At 40.7% G+C, this 18852-nt stretch overlaps 2 protein-coding genes across 2 annotated transcripts; both read left to right on the top strand.

Moving 5' to 3' along the window:
- Positions 1-1529: 1529 nt before the first annotated feature.
- On the top strand, positions 1530-6373 carry LOC139335878 (potassium channel subfamily K member 13). The gene is made up of 3 exons (XM_070969666.1): positions 1530-1866; positions 4818-5388; positions 6244-6373. Exons 1-3 carry the CDS (start codon positions 1530-1532, stop codon positions 6371-6373), a joined length of 1038 nt encoding a protein of 345 aa, XP_070825767.1.
- Positions 6374-9958: 3585 nt separating this feature from the next.
- On the top strand, positions 9959-18517 carry calm3a (calmodulin 3a (phosphorylase kinase, delta)). The gene is made up of 6 exons (XM_070969904.1): positions 9959-10471; positions 14610-14640; positions 15128-15271; positions 15723-15829; positions 16396-16531; positions 16795-18517. Exons 1-6 carry the CDS (start codon positions 10469-10471, stop codon positions 16821-16823), a joined length of 450 nt encoding a protein of 149 aa, XP_070826005.1. The 5' UTR covers positions 9959-10468; the 3' UTR covers positions 16824-18517.
- The last annotated feature ends 335 nt before the right edge of the window (positions 18518-18852 follow it).

Below are 18852 nucleotides of genomic sequence, written 5' to 3'. Positions count from 1 at the left end.
ACCAGGCAGTTGATCTACAGCCCGGTTGACATTGGGCTGGCCCAATCACATCGTTAAACACCAACCCCTTTCGCTTTGATCCTGCTGGCGTAATGCATTCAACAAAAAAAGTCAGCGCAAGAGTTTGTTCTTTGTAAAGCAATGTAATGCAAAAGACACAGATGATCCTCTCATCCTCTTTCTATCTGTCACACACATACAGGAGGAGCTCTTCTTTTTTAAGGATTTGCACAAGTTCACAGGCCTTCTTTATTCAGCACTGCTTTGTCTGGAAAACAGTGATAATCAGATTAATCAACCATGTCTATTATTTCTCTTTCTCTCTCCCTCATTCATGTCTCATCCCTCTGAAGTTTTCACTTTCTACACTGCTATTTTTTATCTTGACGACTGACCAATAATTAAATCTCTCTCTCTTTCTCTCTCAAACATACATACACAGAGTTCAAAGTTCATTCAGGAGTTCAGCTCCATTCAACCTTTTGGACTGGGTTAGTTCACAATTTATTGAGTACTACTCTTGGAAGAGTTAGCATCTGATCCATCATTTCTCATCTCCATTCTTTCTCTTTCTCTTTTCTTCCTCCCTGAAACACACAGGTACACCCAATATGATGAATTCTGCTTAAAGATCTGTTACTGTGATGGAGTGGTGGAGGACTCGATGTTTTTCGAAGAAAAGATACTATACTTGTAGTGTTAATAAATTACACTTTCTGGAAGTATTTAATGTGTGCACTCTCACTGATTCCCATTAACTCATTGCCTGGCTTAAAGTACGTGGTTTTAAAGAGTTGCACAGTTGGTATACACATTCAAGAGACCGAAAAGGTGTGCGTTATTGAATGTGGTGGGCCAGTCTGGTCCAAAATGCCAGGGCCGATTTTTTGTCCTAGTCCGCCCCTGTTGGTGGCCCACATTTTGTATTCAGGCTTGGCCAAAACAAAAGGACTGTTCAATTGGCTGGTGCATCAATGCAATAATTTCACTAATTGTAAACCAAACTAAGCACATTTGAAAGATACAATGAAATTCTCCCATCTAATAAGATAAAAATTTGACACTGATTAATAGTGAGGTCGGACCTGAAAGCACAAGGATCAGTATTTCTGAAACCATCTCAGGTGGTGGAACATGCTATCTGTTTTATATTGACCAAAAGAGACTACAGGAGAGCAGGAGTCCATATGTTGGCTTATGCCACAGAATCATAAAAGGAAGGAATTGATTATGGAGCTGGTGATAAGCAGTAACCATACACAGATCATTAAAGCTGCTGTTAAAGGCTCCTGCAGACCCAGACTTAAAGGTTAACGACACACTTTCAGGTGGGGAAACGTGTTTTGTAAGTAGTGTGAGTTGCATTGAAAAAGCTAGAATCGGACAGATGAAGTAGATAAAAGCAGACGAAGAGAAGAGGAAACTGGACTAACAACAGACATTCCTGTAGCACCTGTGCTGATGGTGTACATTCAATTGTTTTGCAGCGCACAAGAAACAAAATCCACCTGAGGCCTTCACAAGCGACGATGAGGGCACATTCCTCCTGCTGCTGCCCATCCTTCATCCCCAGCAGAGAAAGTGCTCTTTTCTACCTGCTCTCGGTCCTCATTGCCATTTACATGCTGGCTGGTGCTGCCATATTTTCTTCCTTGGAGAGACCAGCGGAGCTACAAGCACACCAGCTCTGGGAAAGGAGGGTAACAGACTTCAGTCATGAGCATAACATCAGCTGTGAAGACCTGAAATCTCTGTTGCGCCACTATGAAGAAGCTAGGACTGCAGGCATCCGGACAGAGCGAGGCAGAGCCCTATGGGACATCCCAGGTGCTTTCTACTTCGTGGGAACTGTGGTCTCCACCATCGGTGAGTCACAGTGAATGCTTTACATGTGCTGATTAATCCAAAAACTAGCAGCTGTGAAACCTAAAATAGAATACACTTACAGTTAAATGCAATGTGCAATATTTAAAAAGTTAATGTCATACAACCCTGATCCAAAAAAAGTATCCCAACCTCTTTGAAATCGATAAGTACAGTATGTAAGTACAGTATTTTTCCCGAATGATGTAAGACATACCCCATTACACAGTGACGGCTGTATCATTATGGCAGCTACAGTCAAAGTGTTAGGCCAGACAGAAACAGATGCCAGTGGTTTACACAAATCTATAACAATTACACACAATTGAACCAATCATATGAACCTAAATATACAGGACATCGTATGAAGCCATTGTTTGAGGAAGCCCAAAGGGGAGAGATATTTCAATCTTCATTACGATTCATCAAAATCAATATTAGACCAGAACCTATAGAGGACAAGCATGTTGTCAAGATAAGCATTAAACCAGCCTCATGCCCGTAAATCAATTTACAGCCGTCCAGTTGTATCCACTATCGTTAGGCAGTCTCTGTCACTGTGGAAACTGAGGGACACTGAGCCTGGATCAATTTCCTTTTTACAACAGCTTCCATATTACTGTCTATGAACCTGGGACTGATAGCACTGAAAGAGACTTCCTGATGACCTTTTTTGTTTCACAAGACCAAACATTTGACATTTCATCTGCCTCCCGTTTGCTCCCACATTTGTATTCCCTCACTAATGAGCTGCCTTTCCTTCCTGCCTTTCAGCACATTGCACCAAGACATATTTATCTATGTAATCTTCAGATATGCACAAAGGAAAGCAAAAATCCCTTTTAGTGATGTTCACTTTAATGTGGCAAAGAAAGTACTATCTTAGCATGTAGGAAACCATCTACCATCATCATAAAAGGAGTTATGTGCATATTTTAATGTAACTGTGTGTGATTTATTATCACAAATGACCTAAAATTGTATTTATTAGATTTGAGTTGAGTTGTTGAGTTCTTATTTGCTTCTTCAGGACTTGTATAAAACTCTGTGATAATCAGTTGCATATGGCTGATAGTTATTTTCAGCACTGCATTGTCTGACTACCATGACCACAGACCACCTTTGAATGATGACGGCTACAGTAATTAACACAAGACTAAGAGTCGCCAAACATCTGTACGGAGGCACAGCAGTCCCATGAGCTAAATGCCTAAGTCTGCACGTTATTCAGTGGGTGTAATGCTTACCGTGTCCACTAGCTTGGTTTAGTGCAGGGGTGGGCAACCTGTTCCACAAAGGGCCGCTGTGGCTGCAGGTCTTCTTTCCAACCAAGCAGCAGCACCAGACTTGACTCATTCAATCAACTGATCTCACTCTTCAGACAGCTGACTGGTCAAACTGTGAGCTCTTGCTTGGTTGGAAAGAAGACCTGCAGCCACAGCGGCCCTTTGTGGAACAGGTTGCCCATCCCTGGTTTAGTGTATCAACATGCTTACATTTACTAGTTGATGCCTGACACAAAGTGCAGTTGAGGCTCGTGGGAAAACCAAAGTGTAGACCAATTAAAATTATGAATTAAAATTTATGTGTATTCTATGTACGGGCCCCAGTGAGACATTAAAGTGAGCCATCAACACATGCTATGACCACAGGCTGACCTCATGAACGTCACAACCATAAGAAAGTCTTTTGTCTCATCTGGGCTATATTTACATCTACTTCCTCTGACATTTGTAAATTTGAGAGCGGATAGAGTGGGTGAAAATGCCGGAACGCTACAGAGGATGGTCGGTAATATAGACCACGTGTGCAACACAGAGAAGGAAGAGACCCCAACGAAACACTTAATACTGTTTGCATGATTCTTTTGAATTGTGAAGGCATAAGAGGAACTTATAACTGTAAATAATCGATTACCTGCTGCATGTCAGGGAGACAGCACTCACAAAGAAATTAACAGAGAACAAAGAGTTGTTTGGAACTTATTTTAGTAGGCCACGGTTATTAACTGTGAAGGAGGGAAGCCATGATCTCTGCTACAAACAAAATATCTTCCTACTGTGTCACACAGTTCCTAGTCTCATGTCTGCTTTCTTTCCTGACCATGTATGTTTGCCTGTTCTCATCCGCTTTAAAAATACATGAACTTTTATGTGGACTCTGATTCATGTTCCTGTTTTCACTGAGCCTTAACTAAAGGTCAAGCTATAGTTCAGGAACCACACTAAATATATATCATATATTATGGACCAGAAAGTAAAGAAATACATTTGCAGTTAAATAAGCAAATGTTTGTGTTATTTGTCTTTATTAGCTACTGATTAGTTATGGATTTTTGATCACTTTTTCAGAGCACGGTGGCACAGCAGGTAGTGCGCGTGCCTCACAGCAAGAAGGTTGCCTTCTGTGCCAAGTTGGCATGTTTTTACCGTGCATGCGTGGGTTCTCTCCAGGTACTCCGGCTCAGACCAAAAACATGCTCATTAGGTTAATTGGTGACTCTAAAATTGCTCCTAGGTGTGAGTGTGAGCGTGAATGGTTGTTTGTCTTGTGTGTTGCCCTGTGATCGACTGGCGACCGGTCCAGGGTGTACCCCTCCTTTCGCCCGTTGACAGCTGGGATAGGCTCCAGCCCCCCCGCAACCCCAAAAGGGATTGGCGGTATAGAAAATGGATGGATGAACTTTTATGTGTTTTGCATCTGGTTTCCATACTGTATCTTCTCCCGATGCAATCAAAATGCATCAACATTTTTTAGTATTACTAAGTAAACAGTTAAACTTTCAACGTCCTTTTTGCATAAAAAATATCATCACTTGTCATACACTCTCAGTTGTGGTGGAGCATTTAAACAAACGTGACTTTATTAGCAATAAAATCGTCTGAGCGATTACACTGATGTTGTGACAGCGTCTGCAATCACATGTGACCTTTAACCTCTAGTGTTTCTCACAGGATTTGGAGTGACGGCACCATCCACTGCGACGGGGAAGGTCTTGCTTGTTTTCTATGGGTTGCTGGGCTGCTCGGCCGCCATACTGTTCTTCAATCTCTTCCTGGAAAGAGTCATAACGTTACTGAGCCTCCTGATATCAAGGTGCCACAGATGGAGAACTGGACACAGCGGACTGGAGGGCAGAGCGAGTGAAGGTAATAGAAATGAAGAATGGAATCCGTCTGCGCACCAAGTCACACTCCTCCTTTTTGTTGCTGTCGTGCTGGTTGCGTGTGGGGCTGCATCCCTCTACTCAGCCATGGAGGGGTGGACTTACTTGGAGTCGTTGTATTTCTGCTTTGTGGCGTTCAGCACAGTGGGCTTTGGGGACTTTGTTAGTAGCCAGAGAGAGCACCATGAGGACACGTGGATGTACCAGGTCTCAAACTGCCTCCTGATGCTCTTGGGGGTGTGCTGCACTTACTCCCTTTTTAACGCCATGTCTGTGATCATCAAACAGGGACTGAACTGGATGCTGATGTTGCTGGCCCAGATGTATTGCAGTGTCTGCTACTACAAGCTACAACCTCTGTTCAAACTCTGTTTTTCAGACTCTGAGTCTCCTGCATGTTATTGCGAGAATAACACTTGGTATAGACAGCAAGCGCAAGCAGTTTCCAGTCTAGGCCACAGCATGATGTGGCATTCCTGTGTTCCCACTGCAACTGGTAAATGCCTGTGTGATGAGGCTAAAGTGGAAACAGTGTGCAAAAGTCCGCAAAGCAGGAGTAAGATAGGTGTTTATGTGGAAAGACTGTAATTTATGCTAGTACAAGTCAAAAATATTATAGTCTAGTGTGTTAGAAATATAATTTAAGTACAGAAAAGTAATTACAAGTGCACTGTTATTTTTTGTACTAAAAGTATGTTTGATTGATACTTTTAGAAACAAACTTCAAAATAGATATCACAAAGTTTGACTTAAATGTAGAAAAAATTAATATACTAATTCTGCAGTACTTAAAGTCATATTTCAAGGCAGTAAGTGGATTAAAAATTGTACTTCAGTGTACTTTTTGAAAGTATGCTAAATCACATATACTTTTAATAGAAATAAAGTATATTTATTGAAAGTATACTTATTTTCAAGTCCTTTGTACTACACTACAAGCATCCTTAATTGAAGTGCACTTTAATTTCACTTCATTTTAAGTATATTTAAGTATATTTTCAACACACTGTTGATATAATACAATTGTACTGCAAGTGGAATACTACTTTGTACTTGGCAAAAGTTAGTTATTTCCGACGACACTGTCAACGAATGTAACAATACTAATGAGATACAGACCCTTAAACATACTAGCTGATGGCATGATGAAACGCATCATAGCAATTACAATCAGGAACCATCCATCCATTTTCTATACTGCCTATCCCTTTCAGGGTTGCAGGGGGGCTGGAGCCTATCCCAGCTGTCAACGGGCGAGAGGCGGGGTACACCCTGGACAAAATAAATTTCTCAATGTTCAACCACAGCCGGTCTCCTCTCCTGCCACAGAATCCCCACAGCTGAAATCACCATGTTTTAATATCCGCTCGGTGGCCAACAAATTCTCTCTGGTTAATGATCTGATGAATGAAAAGAATTTGCATTTTTATTCTATTTTTATTTGGCTAAACAGCGCGACTGGTGGTGCAGCACTTGTAGAGGCTTGCCCTCCAAATTATAAGTATCATCAATCAATTTTTCAGTCAGCAAAACAGGAAAGGAGGAGAAACTGTAAATTCCAAGACTTGTAAATTCCGCCATTCCAATGCCATTACACACAAAGTGTATAATGGCATTGGAATTCTTGACCACAAAGCACAATTATCAGTTCTCATTATTACACTCTATCTGTGTTTATGCAGCTGTTCCCTGAGCTGATCGTACTTGGTATCATTAGCCAGATTCATCCTGAATGGATACATAAATATTCATATCAACAAAAAGAATGACTTATGGAACTTGGCTTTGAACTTACCTGACATGTAAATGAAGCCATTCATCAGAGTGGTAGCATTCTGGACTTGGTAATAATAACAACAGGGTCTGATCATCACTGTGGTGTTGTTGTTTTTTTTGGGTTCAAAAGAGATTCCTAGATGGCAAGGCTGAAGCAAAGTGTTCTAATATTATGACATCATTTGAGTCACACAGGTAAGACTGCTCTTTAAATGACCAGGTTGAACATTTCAACTATACCTTGTCATCTACTTTAAACTGCACTCTTGCTCCACTAAAGGTCAAAGAGAGGTTGACTGACAGAATCTCACTGTGGGTAATCAATAGTAGTGTTAATGGGATTAAGAGAATCTGTCAAGCAGCCGAAAGACAATGGAGGAAAACTGGGCGCAGTTTAATGTATTATATACATCGAAGCCCTTCCAAAGCCATACATCTGTCAAGAAAGGATTACTTTTTCAAGATCATTACAGAGACCATTGGGGACTCCAGCTAGCTACAGCTACTCAACACTGCCCCCACCCATCCACAGTTCTCTGCATCAAACTGTGAAGAACTTGCCTTGTTCTACATTAACAAAATAACCTCAATTAGAGGCGGCATTGATACTGATGTGAACACAGATGAGCTCAACAACCCTGTAAAGAAGGCATAACAATGGGAAAATGCTCCTGGATCACATTCAGTGAGTTCTGCAGTTCAACTCGTCCACCTCATGTGTTAACCCTGTTCCCTGAGCATTTTTAAAGCAGGTGTTTGCCAGTGTTTCAACTCACGTCCTGAATAGTTGTCTTCCCAGATGTATTTATTCAAATCCTTTACTAAAGAAACAACCTAAATAGTAATGTGTTCATGAACTACAGGCCGATATGCAACCTTCCATTCATCAGTAAGACCCTGGTTAAGGGTGCATATTGATATTTTTTTGCAATATCTATACTGAGATAAAATGCATTGCATCTGGACACAAGATCATCAATTTATCCATGATAACAGGCCCATGGGCACAGACATGTAAAGGAGCAAGACAACCAGCTTGAAGTGACACCCCACCCCCCCAAAAAACAAACAAACAAACAAACAAACAAACAAACAAACAAACAAACAAACAAACAAACAAACAGAGAAGTTCTGTCTTAGGGCAGTTGAAAGAGTGTGTGGGAATTCTCAAATCTTCATAGAAAAATAGGCTTGATTCTCTCCAAGTGTGTCTATTTCATGGGTGGGTAGGTTTTAACGACTTGTTCTGGTTCCTCTCAACCCAGCCAAACACTTTGACGCAGAGCTTTTGGCAGATGTGATTGTCGTCATTTTGCTCAGGGTGAGGAAACAAGCATCATCTCCGTAGTCTGCAGCTGTGTAAGACACATGAGTCCGGAAAGTCAGCAGAACTGTGCCCAAATGAGACTTGAGTGGCTACTGAAATATGCACAAGCTCGCCCCCACGGATATGATCGTGTGATATCCTGTCTTTCTAGCTGTATTTAGGCCAGAACCGGATATATAAACAAAAAGCTGGCCTCTATGGTGGTCTGTCATGATTTTTTTTCCTGCATTTATGTACTTCTTGGCCCTTGATGCACAGTGAGTCATTTCTGATGCAATACCCAATGTTGTACTGCTAATGTAATACTAGAGCAATGTCTCCCTCTGCTGGGGTGCTTTGTAACTCACAAGAAAAAGAAACCCAGGTCACTGAGGTGCCGTGTAGCGTACTGCAATTTAACCTACATAGATAAATAAAATCAAACCATTTTGTCTCAGGTGTGTATAGGCCTTTGCTCATCCATTCATCAAGTTGTTATCAAGACATTGTTTGAGTTTAATCGAAAACTGCTGCTGCCTTAAAAGCTCAGTATTACGAGACATTGCTCTGGCATTGCTCTTTGCCAATTTATAGATGATAATAAGAATAACGAAACTGGGATGTGCAATAGAACAAGTGCCTTAATATGGGAGCTGATGAGGGCTGATTTTTTTAGCGCTGTCATGCTGCTGCAAGTTAATTTGTTATCTCAAGGTAATACATTTTGTTTTCTTGTGATGAAAACATGAATGGATTAATTCATCTCATTATCTCAAGAAAACAAAAGGATGAAGATAATGAGAAAATCTGACTCCCAGCAGGATCGCTGAAGTGCACTCACCTGTGAAGTTGCAGCCGACCAGTCTTTACCTTAAATGACGAGGACTGAACTGAATGTTCTGAAATCTGAAAAATCAATAATGTTGATCAAGTTGATGTGACATTTTCAGCCTAAATTAGTTGTAGCAGTTGTCATGCCATGCCATGGCTCTCCTGGTCTCTGGTAAACATTCTAAGTAACAAGAGGAAACAAACTTTTGTTTTCTCTTATCTTTTTAACTTGAGAAAACGAAAAAAATTAACTCTAGATCTGAAAATAAGGACAGAAAAACAACTACAAGCAGCTTCCCAGCTTCCGTACCCTAAATGGTGAGAGATCAGCAGTAAAGTTGCAATTTCACATAATTTTATAGATCCCCTCTGGACATGTTTTAAGAAATATGAAAATACTGTGTGAATACTAATATGTATCTGATACGGTTTCCATGAAAAGCTGCAGTTCCTTTTAACTCTCTGATTGAAACGTTGTGAATCCGTGAATAATTAAATATTGTTCATTTAAAAAATCTAACTGCTGAAAACAAGATGTCTCCTAGTTCACTGGAAAGTCCATTCTGGGTGTATGCTCTCGATGTACCACTATTGGCTTCCAGACTTGTTGAGATGTCACAATGCTTGTGCTGTACATCTAAAACTCAAGTGAGAAGAAAATAGACTTCTAGTGTCAAACTCTGCACATCCATCATTCTGCCTAGTGAATGTCGAACATCAAAGTGAAGAACAATTAGCAAAACACTTATTTAAAGGACTCTTTTTTTTTTCTCCTCAAATCAAGCTTAAGTAAGTGTGATGCATGGAAGGAGGTGTATGTGTCCATGAGCCCATCAGTCTGACAATTTCTGAGATTGAAATAACTAACTAAAATTAATTAAATAAAAAACTGGTGGTCCTAACACAAACCTATAATATCACTACATAATGCGGGAGAGTCATGTTTCTATGCTTAGTAAAACTAAGGCTACTGTTTAAAGAAAAAAAAAATTGAAACAGGAAAACACAAGGGAATTACACACTTCCGGAACTAGCGGCCCGTGCGCTCCGTAACTCTACTGGACATCGTTAATCTTCCATATAGTGTCCCTTTTCCAGACGGGGTGGCGGGGCTGGTATCTTTGCGCGCTTCATTTATATAGAGCAAGAACAATCTCGGCTTTGCTCTTTGTTGTCAAATTGATTGTCAATAATAAATACTGCATGCGTATTGCAACTGAAACACTTTCACATGTGCATCATTCAGTATTTTGGCAAAGCTTTGAGTGGGAGGACCAAAGGTGCACCTGCGGAGGGATACAGTACTCAAACTGAGGCATAGCACGCCGGCGTCGTTGGATTGAGGTTTCCGGGCAACTCTACTGCAACGCTGCGATACAGTCAGGATAGATTTCCCGAAACATATATTTTAATAAAGTCTGAGATTAGTTCAGGACTTAATTTGAGTAGCTGTGTCATAAGGTCAATACAAAGCCTTACGTCGGTCATTTTGTCTTCTTCACAGAGCCTGAAAAGTCTCCGGGACAATGGTGAGTACAAGCTTGCTAACCTGACTAACTTAGCCTTCCTAGCTAACGTTAGCTAGGTATCGTTAATATCAGTTGCACTGCTCTGCGACGGTCTCGAAATAACTGGCACCAAGTAATCGTTATGGCATTACAGTTTATAATTCGATAGCCAACTAGTAACTCAACCCAAAACCCCAGACGAGCTTACGGTGGCGTTTTATTTGTTTATTTATTTATTTGTACCAGCTAAAACACTGCAGAAAATCATGCGGTGGACGGGTATGTAACACTACCCACAGTGACATAGTTGTACATTTAGCACACTTTTGCTTAGTGTGTGCCAAATCTTTTGCACTCAGCAGCTGATGAAAGAATTTTCCAATTTTCTTTCTTAGTATGTGAGCTGCGCAGCATACACGTCGTGGTGTGAGAGGAAGCAGGCGGCGTGTCTCTCGTTATGTCGTATCAGTAATTTAGCTGATTTGCGCAATTGTTTGTAAATTCTGTGGTTTAACTTCCATGCTTCGATCGAGGTTTGCAGCGTTTTTATGGTTTTCTTTGAGTCGAGAGTGGGCGTGGTGGTGGTGGTGGTGGTGGTGAAGGGGTACTGTGTAAAAATAGACCGACCAGTGTTAACGTGATCACCAAACCCATCTCGCTAATCTTCCCAGACAGTCATCAAAACTGTGGCTAACAAACTTGCTAACTACCATTTGGACACTCTGCATGACAAGTCGCTGCAACATGGGCAACGTTTCTTGCAGGCAGAGTGTGCTGAATGTACTGTGACATGCGCAACAAGCGCAGAAAGGTTGTAATCACCACCAATTGCGATTACATAACGTTAACGCTCACAGGTAGTGATATGTTGCTTGCCGTCAGCAACAATTGTTTGTTTTTTGACATGGAGATTATTGTGATGTTGCAACGTTCTTGCAAAACCACCATGACAGCATCCCTTCCGTAACGTATTGCGCCATAGCGATGAACCGCATTCTGCTCCTGCTGAATGATCCTCTTTGCCACCCCTCCTTCCGCGCCTCCCTTCCCCCTGCATTGAACCAAACCATGCTTGGTGCAGTAGGCTGTCAGGACCCGCAGTGCACCCTCCAAAATGGAAACTAAGTGTATCAAAAAGCCCTATTGTGCCACTACAGATGAATCCCTGCCTTTGTGCCTAATCCTTTATCCTTCACTACTGTTGTTTTCTGGATTGTGAAAGAACAGACACATGGTCTGTGATAGATATTGTCCTCTGCCAAGTAAGGAAACTTGGATCGTGCTACAATATCAGTCACATGCTGGCCAAACAGAATTTGTCTTGACTGTAAGATGAAAAAGAAAAATTAACTGCGGCCCCTGTAGTTTTCTTTACTTGACATGAGAATATGTGATATGATATCTTGTTTACTGATGAGTTGAAAGGCAGCAGTGCTGTTTTGCAGGACGCTTTTCACAGCAGCCATACAAATCCTCTAACACTCAACTGTACTGTGCTGTGCGCTGATCCAGACACTGCTTGCTTCAGCAACACCGAATTGGTTGGCAGTGGACAAATAGATACTCTGCAGTCTGTCTTGCTCCCTTCTTTTTTTGTCCCCCCCACCTCCCCCAGCCAACAGGGTGACTCATTGAAATTGACTCGAAGAACACATGGCGTTACCACCACCTCGAGCTGCAGAAATGTTGGCTTTAATCTCTTCGGTTTTGATAAAGGAAGGGATCGTTAGAAACTCATTTGTCCTTCGTCTGTGGTGCAAGCACACATGGACAAAATGGAAACTCGATTTTTCTTTATTTCATGCATTAGCTCTGCAGCTATAGGAGTATAATTGATTTAATTGCTTAATTCCAACTTTTTTTGTACTCAAATGAAGTGAGTCTTTAGAATGTGCGTAGCATTCTCATCTTCACTTTCCTAACATCAGTTCTATATTACTGTAGACTTTTAAGTTTTATTGTATACAGCTGTTAAGTTGTTGACATGCCTGGTCATGGCAATTGTTTTAAGTCATCTGAGAATCATTTCCTGACAATATGAAGGCTTACAGACAAACACAATTCAGCAAGCACTGTTAAGCAACAGTTGGCACAGGGGTTAGTCTGTGGTAATAAACCAAGCCTGACATCTGTTCCGTAAAAAAGATACAAAGAGGTGGTTAGTTGCGGTGATATTCAGTGTGCTACATTGGCGACCCTGTTCGTGTCTCACTAATTATAGCAGGCGTGTGTATTTCGGGCTGTGGAGTATTTATACCCGTCCCTCATCACACTTTCTCAGCCTGAAGTGGGCATGTTGACTGACTTAGACAGGCCTGGTAAGACCTCATGAGAATGGTGTTTCAGATGAAGTTGAAAAATGAATTGGTTGTATCAGTGCAAGCTTCCTTATATTTTGTTTCGAGTAAAAGTGGTGAAAATGAACTCTAAAAGCAGCATGTATGGATAACAGTGTCACGCAGATCTTAGCATTATGGGTTTGTGTACAATAGTTGCGGATTTTTCTTAATAGTAAAAATTACAAAGATGTGATTCCACTCTCTACAAACAATATGAGTATTCCTATACTATGACTTTACCCCAGTAATGCAACAAGTCTTACATTTTAGATTAAATAGAATACAAGAGGCCAAATCTTGCATGAAATACCAGCTTTAATAGAATATAAGGCCTAACAAATCATAATCACAGAGAGTTTAAATGATCGTTGAGGTTGTTTCATTGCTTTGCATCTGTAAGGATATTCTTAAGCTAGGCTATGGGCAACGTCTGGGTCCAGCTGTCAGATAATATCTCAGTCTGTTTTGAATTAGTTTGCTGAGAGTTCATTTGCATTGGCATAGATCTGTGTAGGTTGTTTACACAGTGGAGTCTGCTGCAGGTGCTCCTCATTAGGCCTGCCAAAGCTTCCATCGCTGTAATCATCGTGCTGAAGTCACATCCACCAAATGAATCTTTGTGTAGCAAACACTCACCCTCTGCAGGGATGAAGAGTGGCTGTAAAAGTTTGTAGTTTCCTTCCTCATAAGGAGTAGCAGCTGAGATTGCAAGGGGGAGAAATATTTAATCATCTATAGACACATCAAATTACTCCTGTAGCGTTGTCCATGTTGTCTGGAACAAGTCATTTCTTTAGGATTTTGCCTTCTAATAATGACATTGAAAGCAGAAATATGAGGAGGTGGGCACTACTTGTGCAGGCTGTGCAAGAACCAAGAACCCAATAACAAACGCGCCTCTGTTCTGTTTTTCATATGTACTTCTCTTTTCCTTTAAGATCATCTCGGCTGTGAGTTGTCCTGTTAAGTGAAGAGTTGATGCCACAAAGAATAGTTTAGAAAAAAACTGTTGGAAACATACTACAGTTTACATCTTGGCATGAGTGTAACATGCTGCATAAACAGCTCTCAAAAGCAATAAAATGGGGGACATATTGCTCAATATAAGTATATTTGTCTGGATACAAAGAAATTCTGACTTTGACGAAGCAGATTTGTACTTGTCATTGTCAATCAAACAGCTTTATAATTTTAGAAATAGTAGTTTCAAGCATTTAGTTACTAGGTAGTAGGGTGTGTTTTTCATAGTGAGCATACCCTGAGAGCAGTGGTCTAGTACTAGCCAGTCCTACAAAATGCCTTCATCACTTTCAGTACTCCAAATCTTGCATGGGGTTGCTGGGGCCACATGCATATTTCATCACTGGGCTATTGTGGGTTACTGCCTCTGAACAAATGCAGTGCAAACACTATTTGTTAGTTTTTTATTGTTTACAGTGTGATGTTTATTGATTTATTGGCTGTATAACGTTTCCTGTGATTCCTATCTACCTGGACTTGCACCAACTTCACTGTTTTTACAACCCAGATTGCAAAAACGTTATGCTATGTTTGTCATACGTCTGGGACTTATTGTACTGCCTTTGGCGTTGGTAGATGTGTATTATCTCATATATACACTGTCATCATGTCAAATAAACTCACCTTGACTAACGTTCACCTTTTTTTTAACATGAAAAATTACATCCATGTACAGAACTAAGTTCGTCCTAAATACATTCTCTGATAAGAGAAATAATTGATTTAACAAGGCTGCCCAAAAAATTATTTTTCCTATGGGCTATTAATGTTTTGTCAATGTCTTATCCTTTTGTCAACAGGCTGATCAGCTGACTGAGGAGCAGATTGCTGGTGAGTGCATACAATCACTATGTTTGGTTTGTTTTAGGTTTAGCAGATCCTTATTTCACCACCAAACCTAAGAAACTAAGGTGTCTAAGAGATCAAAGGAACCAGAAGTCTGTGAAGATACAAGGTGGTGGTCCTGGTCCTGGTCCTGGTCCTGATTATTTTCGTGTCCTCCTAACAAGTCAATTATATCCACATGGCTTCACTCGGTGTGAACTGGACCTTGATGATGCGGCTAAAATGAAAATCAGCAGGATGAAAAACTCACATATGCACACCAGTTTTAGAAATTTTGCAGTAGATGCACCAGTGCTTTTACTCAGTCTGTGCTATGCCAGCGTCCCACATGTTTTGGTCCTCTGTAGCATTGAATTAGTCATGCACAGACCCTGTTAATGCTTAGAAAGACTGCTTGGCAGACTGAAAGTGAACTGTCCGTATCGATGTGAATGCTAATGGCAAACTAACAGTGTTATTTCTGTAAACGCAGAGTTCAAGGAGGCGTTCTCGCTGTTCGACAAGGATGGTGACGGTACAATCACTACCAAGGAGCTCGGGACTGTGATGCGCTCTCTGGGACAGAACCCCACTGAGGCTGAACTGCAGGACATGATCAATGAGGTGGATGCTGATGGTGAGAACAGAAAGCACAAATGAACAAGAAAATGATATTTGTTTAAACTTCTTGTCCAATGTTTCTTTTGCTGGAGAGAAAATTACTGGATAGTTTCATCATTGTATGCGTTTAAGAGGCACTTAAAATACCATTGTGTCATTTTTTATCTTCCTGCAAACTTGTCTGTGCTCTAAATTTTGTATGCATGTACTTTGTTTTATTGCTGTCGATCTGAAATATATATTTGCCATGGCTGGCATATATGCAGATACTGATAGCTGAGATAAGGTCACATTTGCCTGTAGTATCGACAGTGAAAATGTATCGGTTGGACTCTACTCTGGAATGAATACAATCTGTACTTGTAGCTGCATCTGTTCTATTGTTAATGAAGATGTGGGCTTTTTTTTTTTTCTTTTTAAAAGTGTCACAATTACTCCTACCTCCTTCTGTTCGTATGACTGTGTAGGTAATGGTACAATTGACTTTCCTGAGTTCCTGACCATGATGGCCAGGAAGATGAAGGATACAGACAGTGAGGAGGAGATCAGAGAAGCGTTCAGAGTCTTTGACAAGGTACATTAGGGAAACTTGAGGGAAGATTGAGCGTATTAACTCGCACCACCCAACACATTTAGTAACTGTTGTTTGCCACAGATCAGTTTGTGTATCCATTGTATGGTATGCTACCCGTGTCTGGAAAATCGGCCTTTAACAAGCCTGTTCAGTCACATACCTGTCTACCCACAGCCACAATGCCCTTGCACTCATTCCACCGGAGTGCATCGGAGAGAAAGTGCAACCAAAAAATTCTCATACCAACATGCTAGCTTGACAGCTGTGAGTACTACAGCGGTAGTTCATGTGTTCTGGGGAGTGACTTTGGAGAGAGACCTGGAGGGAGGGGATGGGGGGGTGCCTCAATCATTGGTGTCTCTTCGCTAGCTGAACAACAATCTTTAGCATGCTAACATGTAAATGTTTAGCAGTTAGATGTAAGTACAGGTTAGGCTGAAGAAGTACCGTTCATCCAAATCATAACTGACCTCACAGTTGCAGAGAATACTAAACTAGTAAATGCTGTCCTAGAACACCATACTATGTGAAATGGTTAATAATGATTCTTCTGTTGCTGCCTGCAGGATGGTAATGGCTACATCAGTGCAGCAGAGCTACGGCACGTCATGACCAACTTAGGAGAGAAGCTCACTGATGAGGAGGTGGATGAAATGATCCGCGAGGCTGACATTGACGGCGACGGTCAGGTCAACTATGAGGGTAAGATGTTCTGTTCTTTTGCAGTGATGCATTAATTACAATACAACCTTTAGTGTTTATACCAAAGTCTTACTTGAACAAGAATCACATTTATTGTTGCATTGCAAAGACAGAGATGAGACAAAATGTCAGTTGCAACATAACCTGTACGATATGCTTTCACGTCCTATCTTAACAATTTCGTGTACCAAAAGCCTTGACAGCTTTGCAAGTCTCACTGTTTGCATCTGTGTGTTAAGCATTGTCTTCTTTTCTTTTTACAGAGTTTGTCCAGATGATGACTGCCAAGTGAAGAGAACCCTGAAATTTCTCTAAACGTTGCTTGTCCTCCTAAGATCACTGTCTATAAGAACCAAAAAAAAAGGAACAATTATCGAATGTTAGACAAACTTCCCCCTAAAATCACCTTTTTTTTAAAATATAATTTTGCAATTTGCGCTTCAGTATATCCAACTACTTCTAAGGTATCTGTTTAGCAAACACCAACAGAATAATCCCTAGAGAAGTTAATGGACCAAGCTTTAAGAGGGCCGACGCCCCGTACTTCAGACCAAGATTCTGCTGAGTCACCCAGCTCCTGATTAATTTATAGGAAAGAGCAACACTGAAAAGGCAGAGGGATAGGAACCCATGCCACAGTTCGAATAGAGAAGTTTGCTATTTAATTCTTTCCATTATTCAACAAAGAAAACCGACTCTCTTGCACCAGTGGTGATTCTCTAAATACTGAATTGAGTACTCTTCTTGCATGCACCCTTTCTGTGGCTGTCTCTCGCCACAACAAGGAAGCTCTGATCCCATCAGAGGTAGTGGTCAGATTGTGTACACACTGGAGGTATATACATTATTATATAGCTATATATCTGTAAAATTTGTGTCACTATTGATTATTGCAAGAGCAAATAGTTGCGATGTAGGGTGTTCATTGGTGCTCATTTGGAGATGAGCATTCTTATATCTTGAAGAGTTTGGACAAGAGCGAGAGACTGAAAACGGCTGATGGTCTTTTCCCTTTGGGGATGTTCTATTGTCTTGCTTGAGTGGTGGGCTTCACATTGCCCGCAGCACTGATGGAGACAGATAGTAGTATGTTGTATTCAGGATGATTATTGTAAAAACACACTTGAGGACTGCAGTTGATATCCTGATGATACAATATTTATTGTAATGCTTTATAAATGTGTTCTCAAATATTAATGTATTGATGACAAACTTTGGTCACCAAATATATCGATATATATTAGTGTGTCGTAAAGTTTGCATTGCCTATTGTTGTAGTAAATGACCTGTGACATGTTTTCTCTTCGGTTTTGAAATGTGCCATAATACTCTAAAACGCCTCAACCTTCTTGCAAGACTCGTAGTTCATTAGAATATAATAAATCTACTTAATATAATTACATAAAAAATAAATGCAGTTGAACATATTTGCACTTTGGTATAAATCATGTGGATATTAAAAAGGTTTTGTTCTAAAAGAAGAAAAAGAAAGCAAATGTCACTGTTGCTGCTGCTATAACAACTCATATGTTACACTCCTTTCTCGTCCTTGTTGTCGTCTAATCTTCAGTTTGTAGTCCAGTGATTCAAACTTCAATCTGCTTGCTGTTTTACTGAACAGAAATACATATATTGTATATTCACAAACACTACTTGTGGTGGGGGTGACGTGTTTCATTTGGGCTGTTAGAGTGGGACGTAGGGATGAGAGGGGGCTGTAGCAAAGTATTCAGCTTTAGATGGGAGTTTTGCTTTCGGTGTTAGGTTTTTGAACAGTTGGCTAAATGTAAGAAACAGATTAGCTGAGGTATCTTAGGATTTCCTCAAAGCAGGAAGCTTTCTGCTCTTATTGAAGCATTTTAATTGGATAGCTTTGATTCAGATGTGGGAAAGTAAATGGTAAAAGGACTGTTAACTTCTGAAGGTATCTCAAAAATGTAAAGATGTGATATATTTTCCATAAATCAATAAATTGACTGAGCTTTACTTCACCTGCATTTCGTTGTCATGTTTAATCTAACACGGATCTCCGTTGGTTTAAAGCCAGTGACTAAAAAAAGAAACCTGACTGATATTCACACATTCACAAAAGCTACTCTCCATGTTGCGCTATATCCTCTCCCTGCCAGTGTCCCTGTGCCAGAAAGGAGCACTAATCCCAGACAGTCTCAGAGTGGGTTAGGGTAGGTCACCCTAGCCCTTCACTGGAGAAACTATCCCAGGCACAGGCTATATTTAGTGGCTCATGAGATTGCTACAGGAGCCTGTGGTAATCCAGGTCAGCGAGGGTCGCGACCTCTCACCCATGCACTCTAAATGCA

This window comes from Chaetodon trifascialis, chromosome 9 (genome assembly GCF_039877785.1).
Source record: "Chaetodon trifascialis isolate fChaTrf1 chromosome 9, fChaTrf1.hap1, whole genome shotgun sequence".
NCBI classification, from domain to species: domain Eukaryota; kingdom Metazoa; phylum Chordata; class Actinopteri; order Chaetodontiformes; family Chaetodontidae; genus Chaetodon; species Chaetodon trifascialis.
Note: the sequence above shows the minus strand (reverse complement) of the source record. Positions and strands in the feature narration are given on the sequence as shown.